General features: G+C 34.2%; 1 protein-coding gene across 1 annotated transcript in view; it reads right to left on the reverse strand.

Moving 5' to 3' along the window:
- Nucleotides 1-1,203: 1,203 nt before the first annotated feature.
- The window catches only part of LOC140984722 (uncharacterized), a 52,698-nt gene continuing 28,183 nt past the window's right edge, over nt 1,204-25,718 (reverse strand). Inside the window, exons 2-4 of the mRNA XM_073452291.1 lie at nt 4,295-4,399; nt 4,130-4,186; nt 1,204-1,969 (exon numbers count right to left, since the gene is read on the reverse strand). Of these exons, the coding sequence (XP_073308392.1) occupies nt 1,640-1,969; nt 4,130-4,186; nt 4,295-4,399 (492 nt within the window). The 3' untranslated portion in view covers nt 1,204-1,639. The remainder of the gene's footprint in view (nt 1,970-4,129; nt 4,187-4,294; nt 4,400-25,718) is intronic.

The following is a 25,718-nucleotide window of genomic DNA, read 5'->3' on the forward strand; positions in this document are numbered from 1 at the left end:
AAAATTATCACACTACACACTTTATAATATTTTTCTCTCAACTCAATTGTGATTTTCTTCACAAATGAGAGATCTATTTATAGAAAATTTTTACAAATAATCCAAAAATAAAATACATCATTACCTACATCATCACACACTAATTTTCAATATTCAACACCTAATTTTACCTAATTTTCAACATTCAACATTCACATTTTCAACACAAATATTTTTCACATTTTTAAATAATTTTTCAACACATTGGTGTATAATTTTTATTTTACTTTTTTAAAAATATCATGGTTATTTAAGCAATCAATTTCATGTAACATGTATCGGCATGTTTCTTGTGAGACGATTTCACATATTTTTATTCGTGAGACGAGTTGATTCGATCCACAATTATCATGAAAATAAATTTTTTTTAATATGTTGGATCGGATCATATCGGAAATTCGTCACACGAAATTGTTATGTAAAATATTCTCACAAGAGTTTTCGTGTTGCACAATTGTTTTATTTTTACAAGAATTTAATATTTATCCTTCTCAAATTGAATTTATTAAACATATATTTACAAACACGTAGATTGATAATATGATAAATTTGTTTTAAATCCTCACATCCAAACATAATTTTTCATCCAATCCATGACAGAAAAATTATATGTTTCCAGTCTCTGATCCACAACAAAATATTTTTCCACTCCCTAAGTCCACGTCGTTTCTCGGACGAAACAGTACAAAACATTAAAAATATGATACTAATATATGATATCTGAGTATTAATTGTTTCACATATGATATTAATAGATGATTTTTGAGTACCCAAACATGTGTAGCAAATGTTGATATTAATAAAGTTGTCACAATTTTATACTCAAAATATTTCTTTTGTATCAAATCTAAAACAATTAATACTTAAATATCATTTGTTATTACCATATTTTCAATATTTTGTATCGTTTTAATCTGAAAGACAAATGTGTTATCAATATCAATATTTGTTATATATATTTAGATACTCGAAAATAATATATTAATATCATATCTGAAATAATTAGTACTCAAATATCATATATTAATCTCATATTTTTTATTTTTGTAATTCGAACATAATTTTGTTTGATTTTAGAAGCAATTTACAGTTTATAATATCATGATAATTTTGAAAGTATATAAATATAGAAACATATTATATTATGTTGAACGCCGACTCATCTCAACCAATAAGATCAAGGAGCCCACCTTTCCACTTGTTACTTACTCATCCGATACTCACAGCACGCCACGTCTCCTAGGATCCACGAGATGAACACTCTGAGCCCGACACGTGTCAGTAGGTTTGAAACATCAGAAAAGCAGCTTTCTTTATATTTAATTTCTGAGGGTTCTCTTTCCTTCGAATCTCTGTCAAAACTTCCGTAAACACAGAAATCCAAAAAACATCCCACAAACATAATCCTTTAATTTCTTGAAGTAAAAAGATTTCATACAACCATCCAGGGTTACACACGCGAACGAATCCTGGTGAAAAGAAAACCGATCCAAATTCAAGAATGTCAGCACCCACACATGCACATATAAGCATACATACATATACATACATACGAGTACACAAAGGGTGAAACTGCGCATAGTAGTGATGGGAGATTTGTTCAGAAGACGGGAGATGGAGGGCCAGTGCCATCTTCTCTATCAGCATCAGGTACGCTAGTGTAGCAGCATAGATGGTTGGAGAGTTCCCAGCTCCCGTCTTCTTTTCTCCGCACAGACAGCTGAGGCCATCTGTTTATTCTCACGTAGTGTTCCCTTATCGTCCCATCCTCCAGCAAGCCAGTGACAACGGTGTAGCAAGATTCATGGCCTCCCCACACCCCGTCGTCCGAATCGGCAGTAATGCTTCCATCCTGGTGGAAGTACCGACGCATCGGAGTTCCAGAGCCTAGCCAGTAGGGATCCATGTTTCGCCAGTACACGGGAGCTGCCTGCAGAAGATGAGGGATGATGGTCAGATAACTGCGCCATGTAAGCATTCAACTTACTAAATGCAAACGATGGTTCTTAATTTTTTTTTTCTTGAAGGGCGTGCGCCTTTGCTTGGAATGTGCGGATATTTAATCGGTTGATAAGACTAGTTAGTAATTATGTTTCTGTAGCTGTAAGTATTTTCAAGATGTGATGTCGAAAGTAAGTAATAAGAGGGTTTTCGAATTTGTAGGTTCGGCCGTGAGAATTGATATGGACGCAAGATAAAGATTAACTAGTTAAAGGGCTAAAGCTTGAACGGGATAATGCCTTCCAAACAGTATAAGTTCCTGTATATATGCCTAATGCTTTCCCCGGTCAGTGTTAGTTCCTGTATATAGGGTTGGGGATTGAATGAACTTTCCTGCCTCTCAAATAAATTTCTATGCTATACACCATGTCTATCCTCGAGAGTTTCATGAGCAGCACACATTTCGATAGCATCGAAGAACCAATGTGAAAGTGCCCAAATTCATTGAACAAATTATTAATCCGGCCAATACGAACATACAACTTACTTGTTCGGCCCAATGTTGCATCTCATGGACATGATAAGGAAAATTTGTTATTGGATTATTTGAAACTTTGATTCAGAACTAAGACAGGAATGGCTAACATGAGATTAATAGATGCACTACAGCAGTGAGATTAAGGCCAATATAATGTCCTACAGCAACATCATAGTTGGAGCTTTAACTAAGACTGCGAAATAATGTGTGTGAAGACCTTTTAGAGGCTTCATGTAATTTCTTCAGTACCTGAGGAAAATCTGTAGTCAAATAAGTGCCTGCCCTACTAGGATTTCTCTCATGCAAAATTCCTTTTTGTGATTTTCACGTTGATTTTGCACTTTCTTGAATTATTCTCTCTCATGTAATCGGTATTAAGGGGTAACTAATCTAATTCAGAATAAAAAATGGGGAAAATGCACCCTGGAAATAGCTGAGGCGGTGCATGACAATATAAATGCTAATGTTGCCAGTCAGGAAACAAATCATGCCAAGCCCACAATAACGAGAGACTGTTAAAAGTCCCTCGTTAATAATCTACCCATTATTCGGTTTCGGAAATACCGAGGCTAATGCAGAAATGGAAATACTGGATCCGGGAAAACTTGTCTTCACCAAAGACACATGCAAAATAATTATCAGTTGCAATAAACAATGGATATGGGATGAGATGCAGCAAACAGATGAACTGATATTAACCTCGTTAAGTGATAAACAATGGATATATACTTTCTGTATAAGCTTCAATATACATTATTTCTTGATTGAAGCACATTATGACACAACGTACTCAGGGAAAACACTTGATTTTCAACGATGTCGATTTTACTACCTGAGTAAAGATATAATATATCAGCCACTGATCTGATCTTATTCTCTTGCATCATATTGAGGTTAACCGCAAGACATAACTTCCTTCTCTTAGGAAGTGAGGGGACTTTAAAGACTGGGATTAAACCCTTAAACCATAAGGTGTCTTGATTCGTTTCTGACTTTCCTTGAGGCCAATATAAGACTAGGTAGTTTATTTGAACATTGAACAGGTTATATAAGTTCTTCTTACGAGACAATTTTTCCGTTCAAGCTAATTCCTACGCTGTGATAGTGTCTTTTGCATTTCACTCTTTTTGACAAATAATTGACTGAAAGATCTCTTCATTGGGTGGAGGGGTTCTTTTTCTTTGACATCTGCTAGTTAGGGTATAAAGTCTGCCAAAATATCGAACCAGTTTATAGTTTTGATTTTTGAAACACTAGACTAGGATGATGAAAGGCAATTGGCTGACAAGAGCCAGAGTTCGTCTACAGGATGAGACAGGGAACCAAATTTGTCTTATCTAGAGCCAGAATTTGTCCAAAGAGGCAGGCATATATAGATCAAAAAGTAATCTACTTCAGTTTAATCCAGTTATCAATCAGTTTATAAAATCCAGCCAAAACAAAGCACAACGAATCCTTCATTCTTGCACACAATAGAGGCTCTCAGCTGTAAAAACAAATGGATACAAATAAATGTCACCATGTTTAAAGCCTTAAGAATATGTACTAGATTTTCCTTAAAAACCACAAAGTATACATGGACCAATGGTGGAAATACAATGGATCACATACCTCAGTAAAATGAAATACCCATACATGACTGCACAGATCATTCCGAGTTATTCTGGTCTGCCATCAGTAACTTTAATTAGAAAAAAGCAGTATGGATAGATCATATGCTTTGACGTATTACGTCACATATATATATTTGAGTGATTTCATATCTGCGTCACTCACTCGTTTATAATCCATGGAAGACAGTGAGTAGGCTGCCAACTTTGAAAGTCCTCCAACTTTTGATATGCGAGGAATGTGTGCCTTCCCCATCCATAACTCCTCACACTGAAAACAAAGCCGGAAAATTGCAATTCATATCACATAAATTAATTTGGTTGATAGATAATTTTTACAGAGCAGCCAGTTAGAACTTCATCTAATTAAGACTATACATGTCATACTGGTAACCAGATGACATCATGCGTCACGGATCTAAGAAGTTCAAAAAAGAAAACTTTAGGATGGCGATTATTGGCAAAAGGATGACCTAAATTTAATACATAACTTTTAATGTAATTCTTCTAAAAAAGGATGAATTAAATTTAATAAATGTACTGTTAATATTATGATGTAATTCTCAAGCACCATCATTTCGCATTTTTTGATGTAACAACTTGCCTCAACTTCTGCCACCATAAACCCCCCTCCCAAACAGAAACCAAAGGAAATGGATAACACATCTATGGAAGCATATATATGATAAGATACATACACGCCTTTGCAATATCAACATGATATGCAGAGGAAATGAAAACTTAAACTCCAAGAGCAGAAGTATCTTAAGAGGGAGGAAAAAAGAGGACTAGCAGAACCTTGAAGACAAAGCTCAACGGTGTAGACCCTAAACAGTAACACTGTAGCTCTTATTCTTCAGTAGATAATCTTTACTTTTTTAAAAAAAAGGGGCCTAGGAGGAGATCTGCAGTAAAGTTGGTCTAAAATTCTACTGCTCGATCTCATATGACTTCTCATTGGGCAAAGGTTGCGTGTACCAAGTGAAATCTCTACTTTTGAAACGATCCAAACCTGTTTACAATTTTCAAATGGTTGCGATCGACCAACTATATATTTCTAGGGAACAAAACAATCAGTTATCATGAAGTAGTCCTCCACTGAATATGAAGTCAGACAAGTTTTTGGATTAATACGTAGGACTATAGTACGGCACTCGTCATGAAATTAGGTCATATGTTACACAATTCTTCTTTCAATATTTAATTTGTCGCAAGTTTTCATGTTACATTTTAGGTAATTTACTAAGAGTGATAAGCTCTTTTATGAACTCTTTTATGCAGATAGCCCTTGTGCCAAATATCTATGTGGGAATCCAACATTCTTACATCTTTTGGTCATGTGATAGTAATTTCCAAGGCCGTTGTCTCTTTAGCTCAATTCTAATACCCCTAGAATACACTGGATGGGCCTTCCACTTCCACTCTTCTAGAAACCACTTGATATGAGTGGTTGGTCCTAATTCCTAAGGAAGGTGATTTAACCCACCTATTAACTCGTCCAAACTCATTTCAACAATTCCGAGATACATTAAAATAAGCACCCGGAATTTCAACAAGGCTTTGACCATAAAAGATTAAACATGCTCATAGTGCCAAAATAAATCAACCACTTTACGACAAATCATCGGCCCCAAGTCCCAAGGAAGCTCATCAAACTCATCTTTTCCACAACCCAAATCTAAGATAAAATTAAGTATCTTCCAAATTAATGGCAAATGATTGGCCCAAATGCTCATTGAATTCATTGTTCTCTCCGCAATCCATGTGATACATTCAAATAAGTAGGGGGTGATTGGAGTAAGACAACTAAAACACACTTATGCTTGCAAAAACAAATTCATATCTCACCATTTTATGTTCAAGGATGGGAATGACTCTCAAGGAAGCTCATCCGACCAATCGATATATTAGGTCAAACTCTAATATCGAGTTTTGCAAGAGTACAAAAAATCATTTCTCATTTGATATCAAGAGAATCTAGATTCAAGTATAGTGATGAAAACACTTTCTTACTTGCAAAGAAAAATTCAAATTTGACTATTTTAGGTCCTAAGATAGACTTAACACCGAAGGAAGCTAATCCAACCAACTGATAAATTAGTCCGAACTATTATCTGGAGTCTACAAACATTAAAATAATCACTTCTCATTTGATATGGAGATACAATCTAAATTTATAATGCTACATAGAATAATTTTGCATATTAATGAGCATACATATATATATTCTTTGTTTTATGGCGCATAAACCTTAGACAAGCACAATTACCTATTTGTTGGTAAATTACACTAGCCTTCAGAGAAATAAGTTTCATGGTTGGTAGCTTTATCCCATTCTATATTGGAAACAATTAGTTGTCTGTATAAACATCCAAGATAAGAGATCTAGCAACATGTTCTTATCATTCATGCAGTGCTTGAAACGAGCTGACTCATCAATGAATTACCAGCCAGTTTCCTTAAGATAGACACAGTAGGCTAGGGGAGTTGGTTTAACCAAGAGCTAAGTACCCACGAGGGTATCGGCAAAACTTAATGTATTTATTTCTGTATGAGGAAGAGACTAAAACCTAACAACACAAACCTTTGATTTCATTTTGTGTTTACTTTCTTCTTGGACAGCCTAAATGGTGGTATTTCCTTCGGGCATTGGATTAACTTGAAAGTTTAATTTCATTACATGCATTAAAACCCAAACTCAGTTTTTCTACAGGTTTCAAATATCCAAAAAATTTCAAGAAAAAAAGCATTAGATCATTCATATTAACTCCAAATTATAGTTTCATTACATGTATTGAACACCAAACCCAGTATCTCAAGGACTTGAATACCCCATAATTTACAAGGAAAAATGTGTCAAAAGTCCTCAAATTATGCCAATTTATTAAAAAAAATCTGCAGTTTGGATTATTTTCATTAAAACTATTTCCAACCATACTTCTCAACTTTTCTGTAAATGGTTAAATTCACGAACTTATCACTCTTTTCTGCTTACAAATAGCTCAGATCATATTTGATAGAGGAAAGCATTTACATGGGATAGACAGAAATTCAGTCTCTCAGAGAATTGAATGCACCAAAATTTGCCAAGCTTCTTTAGAGTTTCTGACCCCAAAATGCCTGATGCATATCCAAAGTATATACTAATGCAATATTAAATGTTGAGCACATCCAGGATATTGGCTCATTTAATTGCTCAATTAAGTTGAGTTACTAGAAAATAAATCTATGGTTCAATACCTTTACAACAAGAAAAATGTAGTAAGAAACACAATCCAATATAGGTGTCAACTTACTGTTCCTAGAAATGAAACATGACTTAACACCAGCACTTATATCTATACAGGAACAAAAACCGTTTTAGGTTTTGAACAATGCATAACACTTCATTTTTGGGAGATTTACGAGAAACTTAACAATGTCATTTATGAGAGCATATATCGAATTCGGAAAATTTGAGAGCGATTTTGGAAAAACTTTCGGAACAAGTTTATTTTCGCATTCTTAAGAAACGAGAACATATTCTTTCTTAAAAAAATAATAGTGTACTTACATAAAAATATTTGTGAATCTCTTGCTATTTATTTAGTTTGGGCTTAATAGAACCAAAAAACTTGGTTTCATGGTCTTTTTTTTAATTCATTATTTCAGAATTACAGTTTAGTTCCTCACTAATTTTCATAATTATGGTACGGCCCTCATTTAAATATAATCAAACAAAATTGCAAAATTGCATTATGACTCGTTATTAATTTTTACAACTATGATATTACTTATATTTGAATGTAAATCAAATTAACTATAAAAAAGAGTGTACAAACACACAACACGTGCCAAAAATCAATAGTAGTACCGAAGATTTACTAAAATTGAATTTGCAAGATTTTTAGGATTTGAAGGTTAATTTGGTATATATTTGTGTCAATCTAAAATCTGCAGGATATCGTTAAGATCACGAAATGGAGAATTTTTAGCCCTCAAAATCTTTCCCTATAAATACCACAGCAATCATAAATTACACAGTTTCTCCACAAAACTTCTGCTAATTTCGGCCAAGGAGAGAAGAAACCTGGATAAGGTAGCTTAGGCAAAGAATACTAAAATTTTTTAGCTTCTTTCACAACCAAAGTTCATCCCCTACCATTTGTGCAGTTAAACAGTAAGTATTGTATTTTTCTCATGCTTTTATTGTCTCAATGCCCAATCTCGCAAACTATTTTTTAAACATTTGATTCAGTTATGAACTCGTCTGGTAAGGTTAAATTAGACAAATATAACCCAATCCGGTACGGCTAAACCTAAATTCGATGACCTCTTCTAATAGAGTTATAACTAAAAATCAATAACATCTTCTAATAGGATGAAACTAAAAGTTGTTTGAAAATTTAATAGTATGTTGTACGTAATTTGTTTTTTAATTAGATTGTGTATTAAGCTGGAAAACAAGAATGGAATAAAGGAAAAGGATCAGATCGTGTTTTGAGGTCGGTGAAATCGGTCATGACAAAAAGGGCCATACACAGATTTGTTTTATTGCTATTTCCATTGCTTTTTATTATTTTGGTGACTATTATTGGTTTTAGATAAGCTCTTTATTGTAATAGATTATTTTGGCTATGAGAGAATGTTAAATGCTTTTAGTTTTAGAAACATCTGTGCTTTTGAAATTAAAATAAAGTCTGGTAGTTTTATATTGTTGAGACTTAATATTGCCAATGATCATGTCTCATAGTTCGGTACTAACAATATGAATCTTGACGGTTCTCTCCTAAAACATCAGATCGCAAAGAATTTTGACAAGGGAGTGAAGTCACACTCATGTTACCTCATATGAAAAAGATAAAGATGTGATATTGTGGATCTCAAGAACATCGATATTCTTGTGTGATTGACATAATCGTAATCATTTATCAACCGTTGTGATATTATACTTATCAAGACAAAATGATAAGTTTTATAATGAAAATAAATATATTGAGATAATATCTTTTATAGGATTGTATTCAGCAACTGCACCGTATAAATAAGGTTCTCAGTTATTATTTTTATGATATATTAATTGATGATCAGCACAATATAACTTTATATATTTTTTTGATAGGAAACTAATTTTATTATAATATTTTGATGTTACACCATATGCGCGAATGAGTAATCAGCTACAAAGTTACAAGAAGATTATTTAAAAGTTCAGCTCTATGACCTCATCACACAATTCTCACGACCATACAAATTTCTGGTCCTTAACTAAATCTGAAATGCATAAATGATTGTACTCTTTCAAGTTTATCGTCCAAGATACGACCCTGAATTTTATTTTTTCCCAGACTTGATCAACTGACTCAGACACCTCTTCAAATATTCTGCTATTACTTTCCAACCATAGGGACCAAAATATGCATTGAATTATCATATACCAGAAATTGCTGAATTTTTTCTCAATGGGACACCCGGAATCCAAATATAAAAGATCTTTAGCTTGCCTCGAAAAAGCCCATTGAAATCCTAGCTCTTGTAGAACTTTCATCCAAAGACCTCTCGAAAATGAGCAATGCAGAAGTAGATGATCTTGATTCTCCGCATTCTTTCAACATAAGCAATACCACTGCGGACTTAAAACACAATCTTTCCACCTTCTTTGCACTGAGTCACACGTAGGCAGCTTCCCCAAGGCCACGATCCACAAGAAAATCTTAATCTTTTGTGGGACTTGTAATTTCCAGATTTTTTGGAAAAAATTGAAAACCGGGAAATTTGAAATAGGGAAAAAAGAGTTATAAAAAGATCTAACAGAGAACAATCCTAAAGGGTCCCCCAACCAAACTCTAAAGTCCTCAATACCCATATGTAGTCTGACACACTCTTAAGTCTCCTAACAGCATAGTGAACTCACTTAGCTCACCCTCAGTAAGATCTCTTCTAAACCTCACATCCCAAATGATAGAAAAACTGCACCCACTATTGACGACCTCTACGAAATGACGGATAGGATTATTGGTTGAAATGCAAATACGAAACAAAGACGGAAATCTGATTTGAAATGAGACCCCTCCCTCCCAAACATCCTCCCAAAAACGAATGATATTCCTCTGTTTAGGCACCACCCTAATAAGTTGATGAAAAGCCTGGTAAGACCGAGAGATAAACTTCCAAGGAATTCTATATGTCGTCTTATCCGCCAACCCCAAGTCCCACCCGTTTTCCTGTAGCCCATATATACTCTTGATAACTATTTTCCACAACGACCCTCTTTCCACTGAACATCTCCGCCACCATTTACCAAGGAGAGCCTTATTCCTTAGACATATATTCCCCAAACCCAAACCTCCTTTTTCCTTTGGTTTACACACCTGCTTCCATCCGACCACATGGCAATGTTTCTCCATTTCATCACTATCCCACAAAAAATCCCTCATCATTTTTTCCATTCTACTAGCCACTGTTTTCGGCACCTTGAAAAGGGACATGAAATAAGATGGCATCGCACAAAGCACGGCCTTTATCAAAGTAAGATGTCCCCCCCGGAAAAGAACGACTTTTTCCAACTTGCTAATTTCTTTGACATTTTCGAAAGCACAGGTTCCCAGAATTCCATCTTAATGGGATTACCTCCCAATGGTACCCCAAGATACTTAACATGCCACCTCTCTTTTTTGCACCCAAAAGAAATTGTCATATCATCCATTTCCTCTTTCGAACAGTTCAATCCCAGCACAACACTTTTACCCAGATTAATTTTTAGCCCTGAATTGTTGCCAAAAAGTTTGAGTATGTTCACTATTGCCAACACATCCTTTTGTGATTTTGCAAAGAAGAGAGTATCATCAGCACACTGTAGATGTGAAATTTCAAATTTATCTTTCCCTACTTCAAGCCCCCTCACCTCATTAGTTGCCCTTGCCTTGTCCACCATCCTTGGCCGAAATTAGCAGAAGTTGGATGCAATAATTGTCCCTGCTAGAAGAGCGATCGAACCGTGGTGCTTGAACTGCTGTGCGGTTTAAAAGATTTGAGTTGCACCATTACCACTAGCTATAGCTTTGGGTAGTGCGACAAAAGCTCGATCCTACAATTGGTATTAGAGCAAAGGTCACGGGTTCGATTTCCATTGATTGCAAGGAGTGCAATTATTGGGAATGAGATTGTTGAGTGCAATAATTGTCCCTGCTAGAAGAGTGATCGAACCGTCGTGCTTGAGCTGCTCTCCGGTTTAAAAGATTTGAGTTGCACCATCATCATTAGCTATAGCTTTTGGTAAAGCGACGAGCGCTCGATTCTACATATTGTTATTTATGGGGAATATTAATAATAGATCTAATATTTGACGATATATATTAAACATATATTTGTTGTTAACGTTCTCAAATAACCACGATCTAATATTTACCAATATTCTTATAAAATACTGATCTAATATCTAAGATTTATCAATACCCCGGAGAATATTGATAACATTGATATACAATATAAAATTTATCAACATTTTTTAATATTGATTTATTATAAAGATTTACTAACACTCTTGAAAATATTGAGCTAAAATATTTTCGAAAAATATTGATAACACTAATTTATCATACAAAATATCATTCTTAAAGTTACAATTTTTTTTATCGATCTCTATCAAGCATAATATTAAGTTTGTGGAGACAAGTGATATCTGCCTAAATAATATTTAAATTTTCAATTTTAAGATTTTATAAATGTCTAAAAGATCTAAGATCATTTGATTGACGATGAGGAAAAAATGTGATTGATATTATGTATTTGAATCTTTAAATCCAATGCATTATTGATTTAATAAAATATATTATTACAAATCAATTGCTAGATGCAAAAAGTTTTAATATACATTTTCTTGCCGAACGAAAAATAATTTAATTTTCATAATTAAAATTGTTATTATGTCTCATAGAAACTAATAAGTTTCAAATCTATATATTAAAATATTTCTATGTATTTTGACAATAAAATTTGTCTATACAACTACCTAATTCTTCAAAAATAATTCTTTCAGTGTTAATTTAATCAAATAACACAATAAACCAGAATTCTATTGACTTTAAAATTATATTAAACGTTAAGTTGTAAACCAAAAGTTTAATGATGCCATATACTTAATTTTTTTTATCACAAACCAAAAGTTTTATACCAATAAAAGTATCATTGATAACATTAACTTTCATAGTTCAGCATAATCAATTGATCTAAGTGTCTTGATTTACGACATATGACAAATTACTGATAACGTTCTAATGAGGTATAACACTTCTCCAACTAGAAGATATGGGCATAGTGTGAAGCACAGGTTGTACAGGCTGTGTTTACATAGAGACTAGCAACATAATGATTGATTTTTTTCACAAAGTTCTTATTCATATCAACTTTATGAGATTATTGTACAAGATCGGAATGTGATGACTTAATGATTTCATCTGATTTTTGCAAAAAAAGGGAAAAATTTAAGCTTATACTTTTTCTTCCTTGTCTATGACTTTTCCTTCATGGTTTTGCATGACAAGGTTTTTAATTAGGAAGTTCATAAAAGCGAAGAATGTCGTACTCTTTTTCATTCATTGGGTTTTTGTCCCACTAGATTTTTCTAGTAATAATTGAACGAGACATGCCCATCATCTAGAGGATATCTAAAGGGAAAATTTATAATATTGTGGATGTCAAGATAATAGACGATCTTATATGATCGAAATAATAATAATCATTTCTCAATAGTTGTTATATTATACTTATCAAATTAGATTCGTGATGAAGATAAATATATTGAGATAATATTCTTGTAAGGATGTGTATTATGCAATTATGATATACCTTATAAATAGAGGTTATCGATAAAAATAAAATAGTTTTTAGTCCATCTGACTTCACTCCTCTCTCTTTTCTCGATAAATTTATAACAAAAGGTAATTAAATTCTAAATTTTCATGCTCAAGCCTTTTGGGTGAATATAATTGTTATTTACCATCATATGAAAAAGATAAAATAGTTGGTAAAAGAAAAGTTAGGTAAAATAATTCTAAATTGTCCTGCTCAAGTATTTTGGGAGCATTTACATGGAAACTTCCTTCTTGCAAGTTTGTAGGCTTGAGGCTTGACATCTACATTCCATACACATTACTTATAGTCCTTCAACTTCCTCTTCTTCTTCATAAAGCCTACTCACATCTAAATGTGCCAAATAAATGAAATTTCTAGAAGCAAAAAATGAAGCAACAGTGACACGAGTTAAAACTTGAAGGATATGCGGATGATTTAAAGTCTTCCTTTGCAAGGAAACTAATTCGGACACATATCAACATGCCTAGCGACTTTTTATTTCCTCACTCGCGATTGTGCAATTATAAAATATGATTTTAAATGTAAAATTTTAAGCATTTGTACAACAAATACCATAAAAAAGTGACGAAATGTTTTTAAAACCGATAAAATCAGTTCAAAATATTGCTTAGGACATTCATATATCATTCTACGTTTGCTAAACTTCGACAGAGATTCATCAATATCTTTTGTATTTTTAGCATAGTCACTAAAGGTTTCATGAGTTCTATATCTATGTTCACTTCCAAAAAAAACCAACTAGGAAAAATTAAGTTAGTTTGGAAGAATCCAAGCCAACCGGTAGCATTGAGATTTTTGCATAATAATAACTTTCAATCTCATGAGTTCTCTAAGGACCGTAAAATTTTGTTAAATTCACGAGGATCAACCAAAAATAATCAAGTTAATTGGAAAAAGAAAAGCCGCTCGTGCACATTATAAACGTAAAAAGTATCAAAGATAGCAGAAGTAGCAAACAAATAGTATAAACTATTTACTTGGTCGATGGAAGAGAGATGAAAGATAATTACTAGATATAGACTACTGAGAAAGACGAGGAAAAGCAGAAGCAAGATATTGCCTATTCCAGCAGTAGCATGCGAGAGCTATGCACATGGGTCACATCTACGATAGTAGCTTGCCCATAAATAAGAGTATGAGTGTAACAAAATTTTACGAGATTTGCATGGACAAAATTGAGAGATACTTGGCTGAATTTCGGAATGAATACTACTCATCATCCCCAAGCTAATGAACATTTGGACATTAGACATCCCACAAATTAACAAAAAAGACTAAAATAGAAAAAATTTCAATGCAACTTTTAGCACCATATAACACTTAAAGCAGACGGAGTCTGATATATAATTAAACTCATAGAGAAAAAAAGAAATAAAATATATAAATGCATGTTGCGGATCGGGAAGTCTAGAACGTCTTTGATTTCATAAGAAGTTTACAAAGTTTAACTATTCTAGAATTTTTTTTCATGATGGCATGCCTTGCTAAGTAAATAGACATCAAATTGAAATTTTGATACCCCATGTAACCAACAGAATAGAATTCGACCCGAAGCGCTTATCGATATATTCAAGGTCAAACTCCAATCCCAAAATCCTACACAGAGTCCGGGCTGTTCTCTACTCGAGAAATGAGTCACACAAGATGGAATCACCGAACAGCCAAGCTCAGAGCATGATCGCCCAAACCGAGCTCACTCACAAGATTATGGGGGTGAATACACAGCCCTACCAATGCAAAATACCTAGGTAAGACTCACGTAAAGTAAAAAATCCAGTGATATCAAGATATGTAGTACATTTTAAATTTGTAATCAACTTAAAGATCATGTCAGATCACTACAAATCTACTGTATCACAAATTTGCTTCACCGGGAGTCCTTCTACTACAAGGTATCTAACTTCTCTCAACTCTATAAATGTCAGGTATTCCCCATGGTTTTATACATTTACTTACTGCTATCACTAGCACTGTTATATTTGAACTCTTAAGCTTGGTCCCAATAATAACATAAGCATCGGAGGTCTAAGCCGAAAACACTTCTGACGCCCCCAACCTCTGTTCATATGTTCAGATCAAAACTAAAGCTCTGCTCGGCCAACATCATAATAGCAAGAAGTATTATATTTGGCTCACCAGACTGAACCCTAGATACTTGACATTTTTTTATAACATCAAACTTGATGATAGAACAATGTTAGCACGAAAACATTCTTTTGTTTCTTGTACTAGTGTCTAGGTAATTTCCAATTTTTACCCTTAACCATGAAATAAATAATCTTGTTCTTCATGCATCTTATGTACAATTCGATACATCTTTCCCTTACTGTTGAAAGTACCTCCCCCATTTCGTACTACATGAGTTACTTTGCCCTGACGATGGCTGATAGGTGCCGATTTTACGTGTCTGAGTACTTCGTTTTGAGTATGTTGTTGCATGGTTTTGTTGTGTAGCGTCTGTATTCTGTTAATTTCATAGTTTGTATATATGAACCACTACTCACTTTAATTGGTTGTTTTATAGGTAAAAGTGAAAAAGACGAACTCAAGATCGTGGATGCAAACTGGGCAGCAAAAGTTGTGTTTGGGTCGCGAAAAATTACGGCTCCAGCACGAATTGAAGGAAAAATTAGGCTTGAAATAGAAGTAGACGTGTTGGGCCCGCAAAAAAGATGGCTCCAACGCAAGCTGAAGAAAAAAAGAAGCAAACAAGGCATCTCGCACTAGGGCAGCCAAAACTTAATGCCCCAACGTGAGACTTAAGAAACAACACGATGGGACATAACAAGTCACGTTGACCGCCCCAGCTCGACGCAAAGATAGAAACAAATTCAAGGACTCCGTGGATATAAAATGAAAAAAAACCTAAAGACGTAAGGAGAGGTAGCCGCCACAACCATCAACCCCCAAGGAGAGATATCTGGAAACGTGAAAGAAATAACAATACGTGAAAAAGTGAAGAGAGAACAAGAACCGCACACTCGTTTTTCTCTCATCTAATTAATTAATCTTTCTTTTTGTAGGGTTGAGTGAATCCTACCCCCTAGACATCTATGTCGTGATTGGATTAAAAGATTGGATTTTATTCTTGAGGATAATTGATTATGTTATTGTGCTTTTATTGCATCTCTGAAGCATGATCAACTTCAAAGAGTTTTTTTTGTTATAATTGAGACAGACATGAGATTTTATAACATGATAGGGCCACATGTTAATTCAATATAAATCCATTTTCATGTCGACGTGTGCGCAGAGAGAAAGACTTGTTGCACATACCTTTGTCATGGAGGCCTTCAAAATGTAGTTCCATCCGCCACAAGAAACTGTAGACCCATTTTTTTCATCTCTTGCCACAAAGCCCAAGTGCTAGCCCCATTAGTCACCGCCTACACACCATAACATCTTCAAGGTTGTATGGCTCTCCAATTGTGCAATGTGTTCGTCTGTCACTTCTTCTTAAACGGTATACATATATCTGTTTTAGTCATGTTAACCACCATCTCTTGTATGCTTGGCTCAAATGACCCTCTTGCCCATAACTCAACCTCTAAGCTTGCTTTAGTCCCCCTTCCTTTAAGCTTGAGTGTAAACCATCTTCCATCATCATTAAAGTTCTCAATCCTTGTGCGACTATGTTTTACTTCGACAATCATTAAAGTTCTCAATCTTTTGCCCACTGACTCTGCCCCAACGAAGTGATCGTGGATGGTGTTCAATATATAAACAATAAATAGAACTGCTCTTAAAACCACACAGTGTTGGAGTATCGAGTTTGATGCTCTTGATATGGTATAGACTATTGGAAATTGATTTCCGGAAGATGTCTCTTTTATGAAATTGTTGGGACAAGCTTGCTCATTCTTGCGGATTGGCTTTCTCTTCGCACCTTCACTCTTCCTTACCTAGAGCTACAAGTTTGGTGGTCCCTATCCCCTACTGTTTGTAAGAGATTACCTGGCATCCCTAGTAGGAGGAAAAATGTCTAATAACCATTAAAAAAGATGTTCAACCGGCCTTTAACTTGCCTTTGGTTTGTTATTTCATCATTTCGTTTAAAAAAAAGTATGACCCCCGGGATTTTTGTGGTGTGCTCTCTGATCGGATCAATGAAACTCTTGTCCAACATTGCTCTTAAAAGCAAACCGAGTGGTGCGTTTCCCCGCTACTTAAGGGCTTCAATTTGAAACTAATTTCGTAGATTCTATTCTACTAAAAATCAATTTTGCCGTAAATTTGGATATGATACACTATTGCAAAATGCTTATTGATTTATTTAGAGATGAACTCCCGCACACTAGAAAGAAAACTTTCTTTCTCAATTTCACACTAATGATAAAACTTTCCATCTTGAATTCTCACTTCAGTAGGATATCAAGCCTTGTAGTCCACAAATGATAACAAAAGATGAGCTAAACCTTAGCATCGCCATGGTGGTAGTGTCCAGTATAGCCACAAAAGTTGTTTTTTCAATTTTTCCACATCTAACGTGATTCTCCAAAAAGAAAAAGTACATGAGTAACAACTTTGAAATTTTAGAAACCAAAAAATTATAAGAACCAAGTGTATTCTAGTGGTAAAATATAAAACTAAATTGTCCCCCACTTACTACTTCACGATGTCTTTGGAAGAAAATGGTGATACTCTCTCGCGTAATAGGGTTACTACTAATCAAAACATGTTCCATCACAATCATTAATCAACCATCGGCCTCATACAATCAACATTTCTTAAGAACCATCTTCGCTTATTTAAATCAAAGGTAAAACTCTTAGTTAATCTATGGATTTGAGTTGTAACCAAGTTTAAAGAACAAATTTCCACCAAATTAAGACTTACTAGTAGAGGTTTAGCTCAACTCATACAACTTGTTTAAGTGTCATATTATGCTCAATGTATATCTTAGGCAGCAACAAAGATTTGCCACTCACACTTATAAAATTATATTCACCTATGATTTCTTTGACAACTAATAATCGTACCCATAATCATCATTGTAGAACCAATTGTTAGGACAAGGTGTTTGGTATTATTCAAAAATAAATAAAGGAAAAGATACACATCAATCCATTAAATAATATGACAACATAAACACATAATCTGATCATTTGGCCACTTAGAAAGCCACGCCAAACAGTAAGAAGATATCTAATATATACATAGATAAAATTAAAGGACTTTTAACAAATTAGGACTTATGACTAAAGTACAAGATTTTGTATTTTACATGACGGTTACACGCAGTTATTTTTCTAATGTAGCATCTCATGTGCATCATTCTTCACCCAAAAACAGTAGGATGAATACATTAATTCGTTGGTTATTGACATCCTCACCCATCTATCATAGGATGTCCTTTTATTACCTCATGTGGAGGTCTTGAGAACATTGAAATTTATTTGCTAGTTTTCATATTACATTCCATTTTTCATCATCTTTCTCTACTAAATAGGTTAATTGTCAGATTTTTCTATTATATAGTGATATAGTGATTTTAAAAGATGTCGTGTGCAAGTTTTGTAAGTCTATAGTTCATTTTTAATCCCACAACATGCTTCATCATATTTGCATAGAAGATCAAGTCAATTCTACAACTGCTAATGAACTACATACGACAATTATCTGTTTACACTGACAAGCACAAAAACAACTCCTACGACATTCTATGTTATTGTTATTGTATCTTCACCCTCGGCCGAATTTTTTCCTACATGAAAATTGTCTTGGGAGCTTGTGTTCCTCTCATATGTCTTTGGATGTCCTCTTTTTCTTAAACCATAAGTAAACTTCCACATTCTTACCAAAGAGGGCAACTATCTGATCTTACCGATTAAGTTGAAGTTGTTAGAAGTACTCAAATGCAATAATCCTAGCCTTTTTTTATATATAGATATTGCACATGCTTTTCAAAGAACGTTCATGCATTGTTACACATGATGAATCGTTTATATTGATTCCACTAAGAAGTCTGTTTGACTATCCAAGCAATAATGTGTAGCTCTACCCACCAAGCAGCCACTCGATGTGGTTGTTCGAGGCATTCATTGTGTTCAGTTATCCTTCATGATGCTACACATAATCCACTGTGTTTTGCGTTCGACCTCCTTTTGTTGATTGGGTAGTTTTTTTTACTGATGCTTACCTTGAAAATATTAGCCTTGTCTAGTCATTTCAAGCACAGAGTATCATTAGACAAAGTTTCCAGATTTACTAAATATGTACCTTTTTGTATCACTAGAAAAAATTTCGAGATTTACCAAATATGTACCTTTTTTAGGATACTTGTTATACTCTTTCAATTGTCAGTTGCTTCAATCCTCAGTCAATCCTTGGCAAGACTTGGTCGTACCAAGTTTTTAATCCTCTTATTCTTAAATAATAGTTGGTAGCTTATAACATACACTTTATTGTGTCAGCAAGATTTCTTGTACAAACCTTTTACTAGCACTTTTCCTTCATCATCTATCCTCCATCTTACACCTTTTTGTGGGCTAGCACCCTTCGAGAAACCCTCCTTTCTAATTCTGATACTGAAATGGATAATAAAATATCTATTTTCTCCGATGCTATCGCTCCAACCATGCCTAGCCCTTCGACGATCAACTGATGCAAACATCCACCTCATCAATATGAAGAATCTCGAACTACTCTCTGAACACTTAATAATATTAACTCACTTTACCTTGTTTACTAAAGTAGTTGTGCTTTCCCGTTATTTGATCCCAACATACTTTAAATAAATCCTTACAAACACCTCCGAAGAAGTGATCCATGTTTTCTCACGTCACTCTCTTGCAATTCTACATCCACGAAGTCATGAAAGTATCAAAGAATTGAACAATGGAGTATGTATTCCGGTCGTTTCATATATAACACCCACCAAGTCAAGAAATCCGTTCTATTCCACACAAAAACATTGTTTATATCCTTCACACTCTATTCTAAACATTGGTTTTGACTTATATATCAACCCACATTGAATTTCAATCCCCACTCCACCCCATCTTATTTTGGCTTGCTATCTCTCTTTAAACAAATCCTTGTGGCTTCCATTCACATCAATTTACACAATGTGTTCTCCATGAATTGATTTCTATTCTTTTGTCTACGAGGGAAAATTTCATCTTCGTTAATCGAGCAGTGGACGTAGTAACAACCCTTTTCAACCATTTCAACAAGTTAAAAGTTGCTCTTTAGAACTCACCCTCTAGATCGGGTAAAAACTGCTTAACCCGGTCCTTGACTGGCTAAGCACTTCGAAAATATCTTTCGCAAAGATGCAAAGTAAGCCTTGAAACTTGCGAGGGGGTCTTAAAAATATAATAATGCATTATTTTATTTTATTTAATAAAATATAAAGCTTTATATTAAAAAATAATTCCTAATTTTTTTCGTTTGTTTACAAATATTGGTGGATGATGGATATTTATCCCATCCAAACATATAGATCAATCTTGCAAAACCTTTTTTTTGGAACATTTATCATAGAAAAAATAAAAAACAATCTACTCAACCGTTTTCTATGCTATATTGTTAACATGAATCCTTTTTGTTATCGTCAAGAGGACATCAACGTTAAAATCTCTTAAATCTAGGCATTGATTGGTTTGTGATAATATTTCAATCATTTTCATATTTTGTAATATTTTCTTCTCTTTTTATAATGTCTAATATCGTAAGAGAAAATGCAGAATGAATAAAAATAAGAGAACAAATTTTTTTCTTTGTTCTTTAAGATGGTATATTAGGAGGGTTTGATGATGGACTTTAAAGCTGCCATATTTCGTTCATCCTCCTCCACCATCAACACCTTGTTACTAGCAAAGGCTCCACTATTTGTTGTTTGTTCCCCCAAATGGCTAGCTGTATGAACAACCCTTCCAAATTACCATCCACAAATTGAATGAGACCAATTAGCTTGAATGTGATCAGATTTGGTCATCAATGACGGACAAACTTGGATATTTGAGTGGAGACACCAAACCCCTCATCAATCATCTCTTTTACCCACGGTCAAAAAAGTATGGGATGCATCCGAGAGGGAAATTCTTCTTAAGATAATTACTCCCAAATTTATGAATTAACAATTTGATCTGTAGGAGGTGACAAAGTACGCGATCAACCATCTATAATGAGTTCTTGTACTCTGACAAGAACTGGATTTCTTTTGAGGGTGCAACTTGGATTTGGAAGAGGCAACAAGGTACATGATCAAACATCTATAACGAGCTTCTTGTATTTTGGCAAGAACTGGATTTCTTTTTATGAAATGGAAAATGAGAGAGTCCCTTTGATGCTAATCACTATTAGCAAAAAAATGAAAGGAGCAGCTGGTTTGACTTCTTGGTTGGCCTCAAACAAACCTAGATGAAGTATGTGGTTGTCATCAAGTTCATGCGACCACCCAGTCATCATTAGTGTTTTCGGAGGAGCTACATGAAAAATCATGGCGTCTGGTCATGCTTAAACATGGATTCGGTGACAACTCTGCCTTTGTAGTGAGAGGAGATAATGGAACGAAGGGTGGAAATCGTCTAGGCCTATGGTGAAATGTATGTGAACGAGATAATCACAATCAGAGACCTTTTGGAAGTGAAGGACAAACCCTCGAACTTGAAGAAAAGGGATGAGCGTGATCAAGGCTCAATAGTTATATACAGGTCTTAACAGTAGAGTTTCTGAAGAAAACCTAGGCCCAAGTTCCTGAAGGAACAACCTTTTTCATTAAATAACATGTTTAAGTCACGTTCTTTGGATCCTGCTAATTCATATATTTTTGTTTTGTTACTGAAACGTATTTTTTTTTTCTATAACCCTTTCTTCTACAGTTTCAAATAACTCTTGGATATTAGAATCCAAAGCTATTGATCACATGACTCGCTCTCCTCGATCTCCTTTTAGTCCAATACTCCTTGTGCAAACACATCATCTTATTTGTAAGTATGTGTTACTTGACATTTTCTATACTACATATCGTTCCTCTATTTATATTAGACCAGGTTCGGTTACCATCCACCATTGAAGAAGCTCTCGGTGAGCCAAATTAGAAATCTACCGTCCTTTATGAAATAAAGACACTCGAAAAGAACAACACATGGCTTATTACTGATCTCTCAAAAGAAAAAAAAATGGATACAAGTGGATCTTCACAATCAAACATAAGTCTGACAAAAGCATTGAAAGACTTAAAGCACAACTTGAAGCCTAAAGATACATGCAATCATATGTCATCGATCATCAAGACACATTTGCTCCAGTGGCAAGACTCGACATAATTCGAGTTTTTTTATCAGTTGTTACAAACCTAGATTGATGTTTATATCAATTTGATGTCAAGAATGTATTTCTTAATGAAGATCTTGAGAAGGAAATGAACATGGACATTTTGTCAAGTTTTGAATCTAAAGCGACGGAGAAGGCATGCAAATTGAGGAAGTCATTGCATGATCTCAAACAATCCCTCAGGGTTGAATCTATCAATACCCCAATGTGTAGAAGGGAGATGGTTATACACAATGTCAATCTAATAACACTACTTGTGAAACGCTATGAATTGGGTACGGTCACGGTTCTCATAGCATATATGGAAGATATTTTTACTTTAGGAAATCATGAAAAATAAATTATTCATGCAAAGTCTCTATTTTCAAAGAAAGTTAAGATGAAGGACCTCAAGACACCTTAGGAATTTCATGGAATGGAAGTGGAAAGATCATCTTTTAATATCTCGATTTATTAATGAAAGTATGTCCTAAACCTCCCGAAGGAAACCTTTGGGGTGCAAGCCAATGTATACACCAATGGACCCCTACATTAAGATCGGAGTGAGAAATGACAGTCCACCATTTGACAAACGAAGTTACAAAAGACTAGGGGGAAAACTTATCTATTTGTCTCACACGAACGAATATCAGATTTGTTGTGATTAGTCAGTTCATGAATAATCCAGCTGAACAACACATGTATGTGGCTTATCAAGTGTTGCGGTACTTGACACTAACTCCGGGGAAAGGACTAGTGGGTCAAAGTTTACAGTGATGCAGATTGGGCTAGTCCCCTACGGATTGACGCTCCACTTCCAGGTAATGTACATTCGTATGGGGAAACCTTATAACTTGGTGAAACAAGAAGCAAATAGTGGTCAGATGGTTTCTGACAACAGTTCTGAAACATAATTTCGAGATTTAGCTCATGGAATTTGTGAAAGAATGTGGCAATCATGAAATTACTTGATGAACTAAAGATGAAAGATTGTCGACCTAGGGAACTTATATGTGACAATTATGCTTCCATAAGTGTATCAAATCCATCATGATCGAACCAAACACTCCAAAGTGGGATCGTCGTTTCATAAGTGAAGATCGAAAAAATAATCATTGACCTCATATATATTCCTACACAATTACACATTGCAGACATTTTAACAAATGTGCTTTTCCAACCTAACATTGAAGAATTGAGTTCCAATACGGACATAATTAACATCTAAGAACCAACGTAACGTGGAGTAATGAAATTGAAATAACATGGATATTATCTAATAGTTAGACCATATAGAAGTTTATCTATAATTTTTGTATTTAAATTTGATGGATTAACACCCGATAAGGTAAGAATTTAAAAAAACATTGTAAACCTTTTACGTAATTCATTGAATATTAAGAGCAATTTCCTCGCACTTTTTTTCTTCCAAAACTAACTAGTATAATTCAGCAACAACATTTCACATTTCCACCCCCATTTATTTTCATTGGTCTAGTCATTTGTTCAAGACACTCATAGAGAAGAATTAAACTCTTCTTATTTAGCAAGAGAATGTCATCATGAGTTTTGATTTTTAAAACTTAATTGGATTTTTAAATAGATATTTCTTCATGACATCTCATTTTTTATTTCTCCCATAAAGTATACGTTTTGTTGTGTTTGTACATGTACATAAGAATCAGCATGATATATAAGAACCTCATGCTCATAAATTACTTTAATGGATACTCTTCAATGCATATAAAGAAGAAATGTTTTGACCCAATACAAGAAGATTTTTCGTGTCCACGGATTTCATTATATTTTTTAAATCAATTTTTCTTTCACACTCCTCAGGGAGGACAAACTCGAAGATCCAATGTATCCAAAAAGGGAAAAGAAACTCATTTGATGCTACCAGTACCTGATATGCTATACATAACTTAAAATCATACTACAATAGATAATGATGAAAAAATAGTGTTGAAGCAAGTCTATACAAAGAGGAAACATCATCCAAGTAATAGAAACCCTACGAAGACAAATATGAATATCATATCAAAGAGAAAATGGAATCTTCTCTTCGATCGAGATACGCCTCTTACCCTTATAAAATGTGCTATATAGATCATATCATCAACACCTTTTCTCAAACCATGTGATATGATTATAACTTTTTTCTCACAATTACGTCGGGAAGATCCAAATGTTCTAGAACATATTGTCACCAAGGAAATTGATGCTTTAAAAATAGAACATGGAAGATCGTACACTCACCTAAAGTGGAAAAGAAAATTGCAAATGAAATTTATTGTAAAATTCAAATTACATGGGTCATTTGAACACTACAAACCAACATTTCGCTAGATGTAGACGCAACCTTGGAATTGAATATCTTAAAAAAATTGCTCTAGTAGCTAAATTGAACACAATTTGGATATTACTTGCATTTGCGGTAAATTTGGATTGGCCCTTGTGCCAATTAATTTTAAAATTGCAATCCTCAAATGGAAATTCGGAGGAAGAAATATTTATGGAGCTTTTGACGAGGTTTGGCATACAGGTTGAGAAAATATCTCTACGAGCTAAAGAATCTCCACAAGCTTGTCTCAGAAGATTCTCCAGGTAAATGAAACAAATGGGATATATTCAAGGATAGTCATATCATACAATGGTTGCGAAATTGCCAGCAATGCCAACATTGCTATTCGAAACATCTATGGAGGAAGTTAAGTCAAATGTTTTTGACGGGTAAAAAGAAAGCCTAACCCTAATTTGCTCGAGAAGATTGGAGTTCAGCTGCTCGAACTTTTGATTTAGGATGATAAAACTTTTTTCTCAATGATACGGAATTAACATAACTCAATGGTAGAGAATCACCTTGACAGGGTGAACATCATCAACTCAAGCTTTATACAGTTTTACCCACTGTGAATTTATCTATTAGATGGATACATTACCCTACCATAATAAATGTGAATGGATGTGAAGATCGTTGTATTGATTGGAGGATTAGGTTAGTACGATCAACTAAAGTATTTGATTACTTGATAGTCATTCAACATCAACAAAGCTAAAAGAATCAATCTTATTTGTCTATTAGTTTTTCGGAGTTCTCCTCAAAGCGAGACAGTGAATCTTTGTAGCTTTCTCTGAGGAGCAACCCCATCATTCAAAAAAAGAGCTATTTTTTCCTAAATGGTTGTGGAACAACTTTGCCAAATGTATATCTAATATTTTTAAAAGACTAGTTCAACCAGACTTATTTTTCTAAATAATTGTGCAACAACTTTTCCAAATGATTATACCTAAGAATCAATTGAACCGAAAATTCATCTTACTACACCGACATCAGCTTTCCACTTTAATATAGATTTCTCAAATTTTTGCTGCTGACAATACATATCCACCCTAAGAAGAAAAAAAGTGATTTATTTATGCTTATCTCGAGAAGTTTCTTTTATTGGCTTTGATTTCATACTCAAGATAAATAAGAA

Source organism: Primulina huaijiensis, chromosome 9, assembly GCF_012295235.1.
Source record: "Primulina huaijiensis isolate GDHJ02 chromosome 9, ASM1229523v2, whole genome shotgun sequence".
NCBI lineage: Eukaryota > Viridiplantae > Streptophyta > Magnoliopsida > Lamiales > Gesneriaceae > Primulina > Primulina huaijiensis.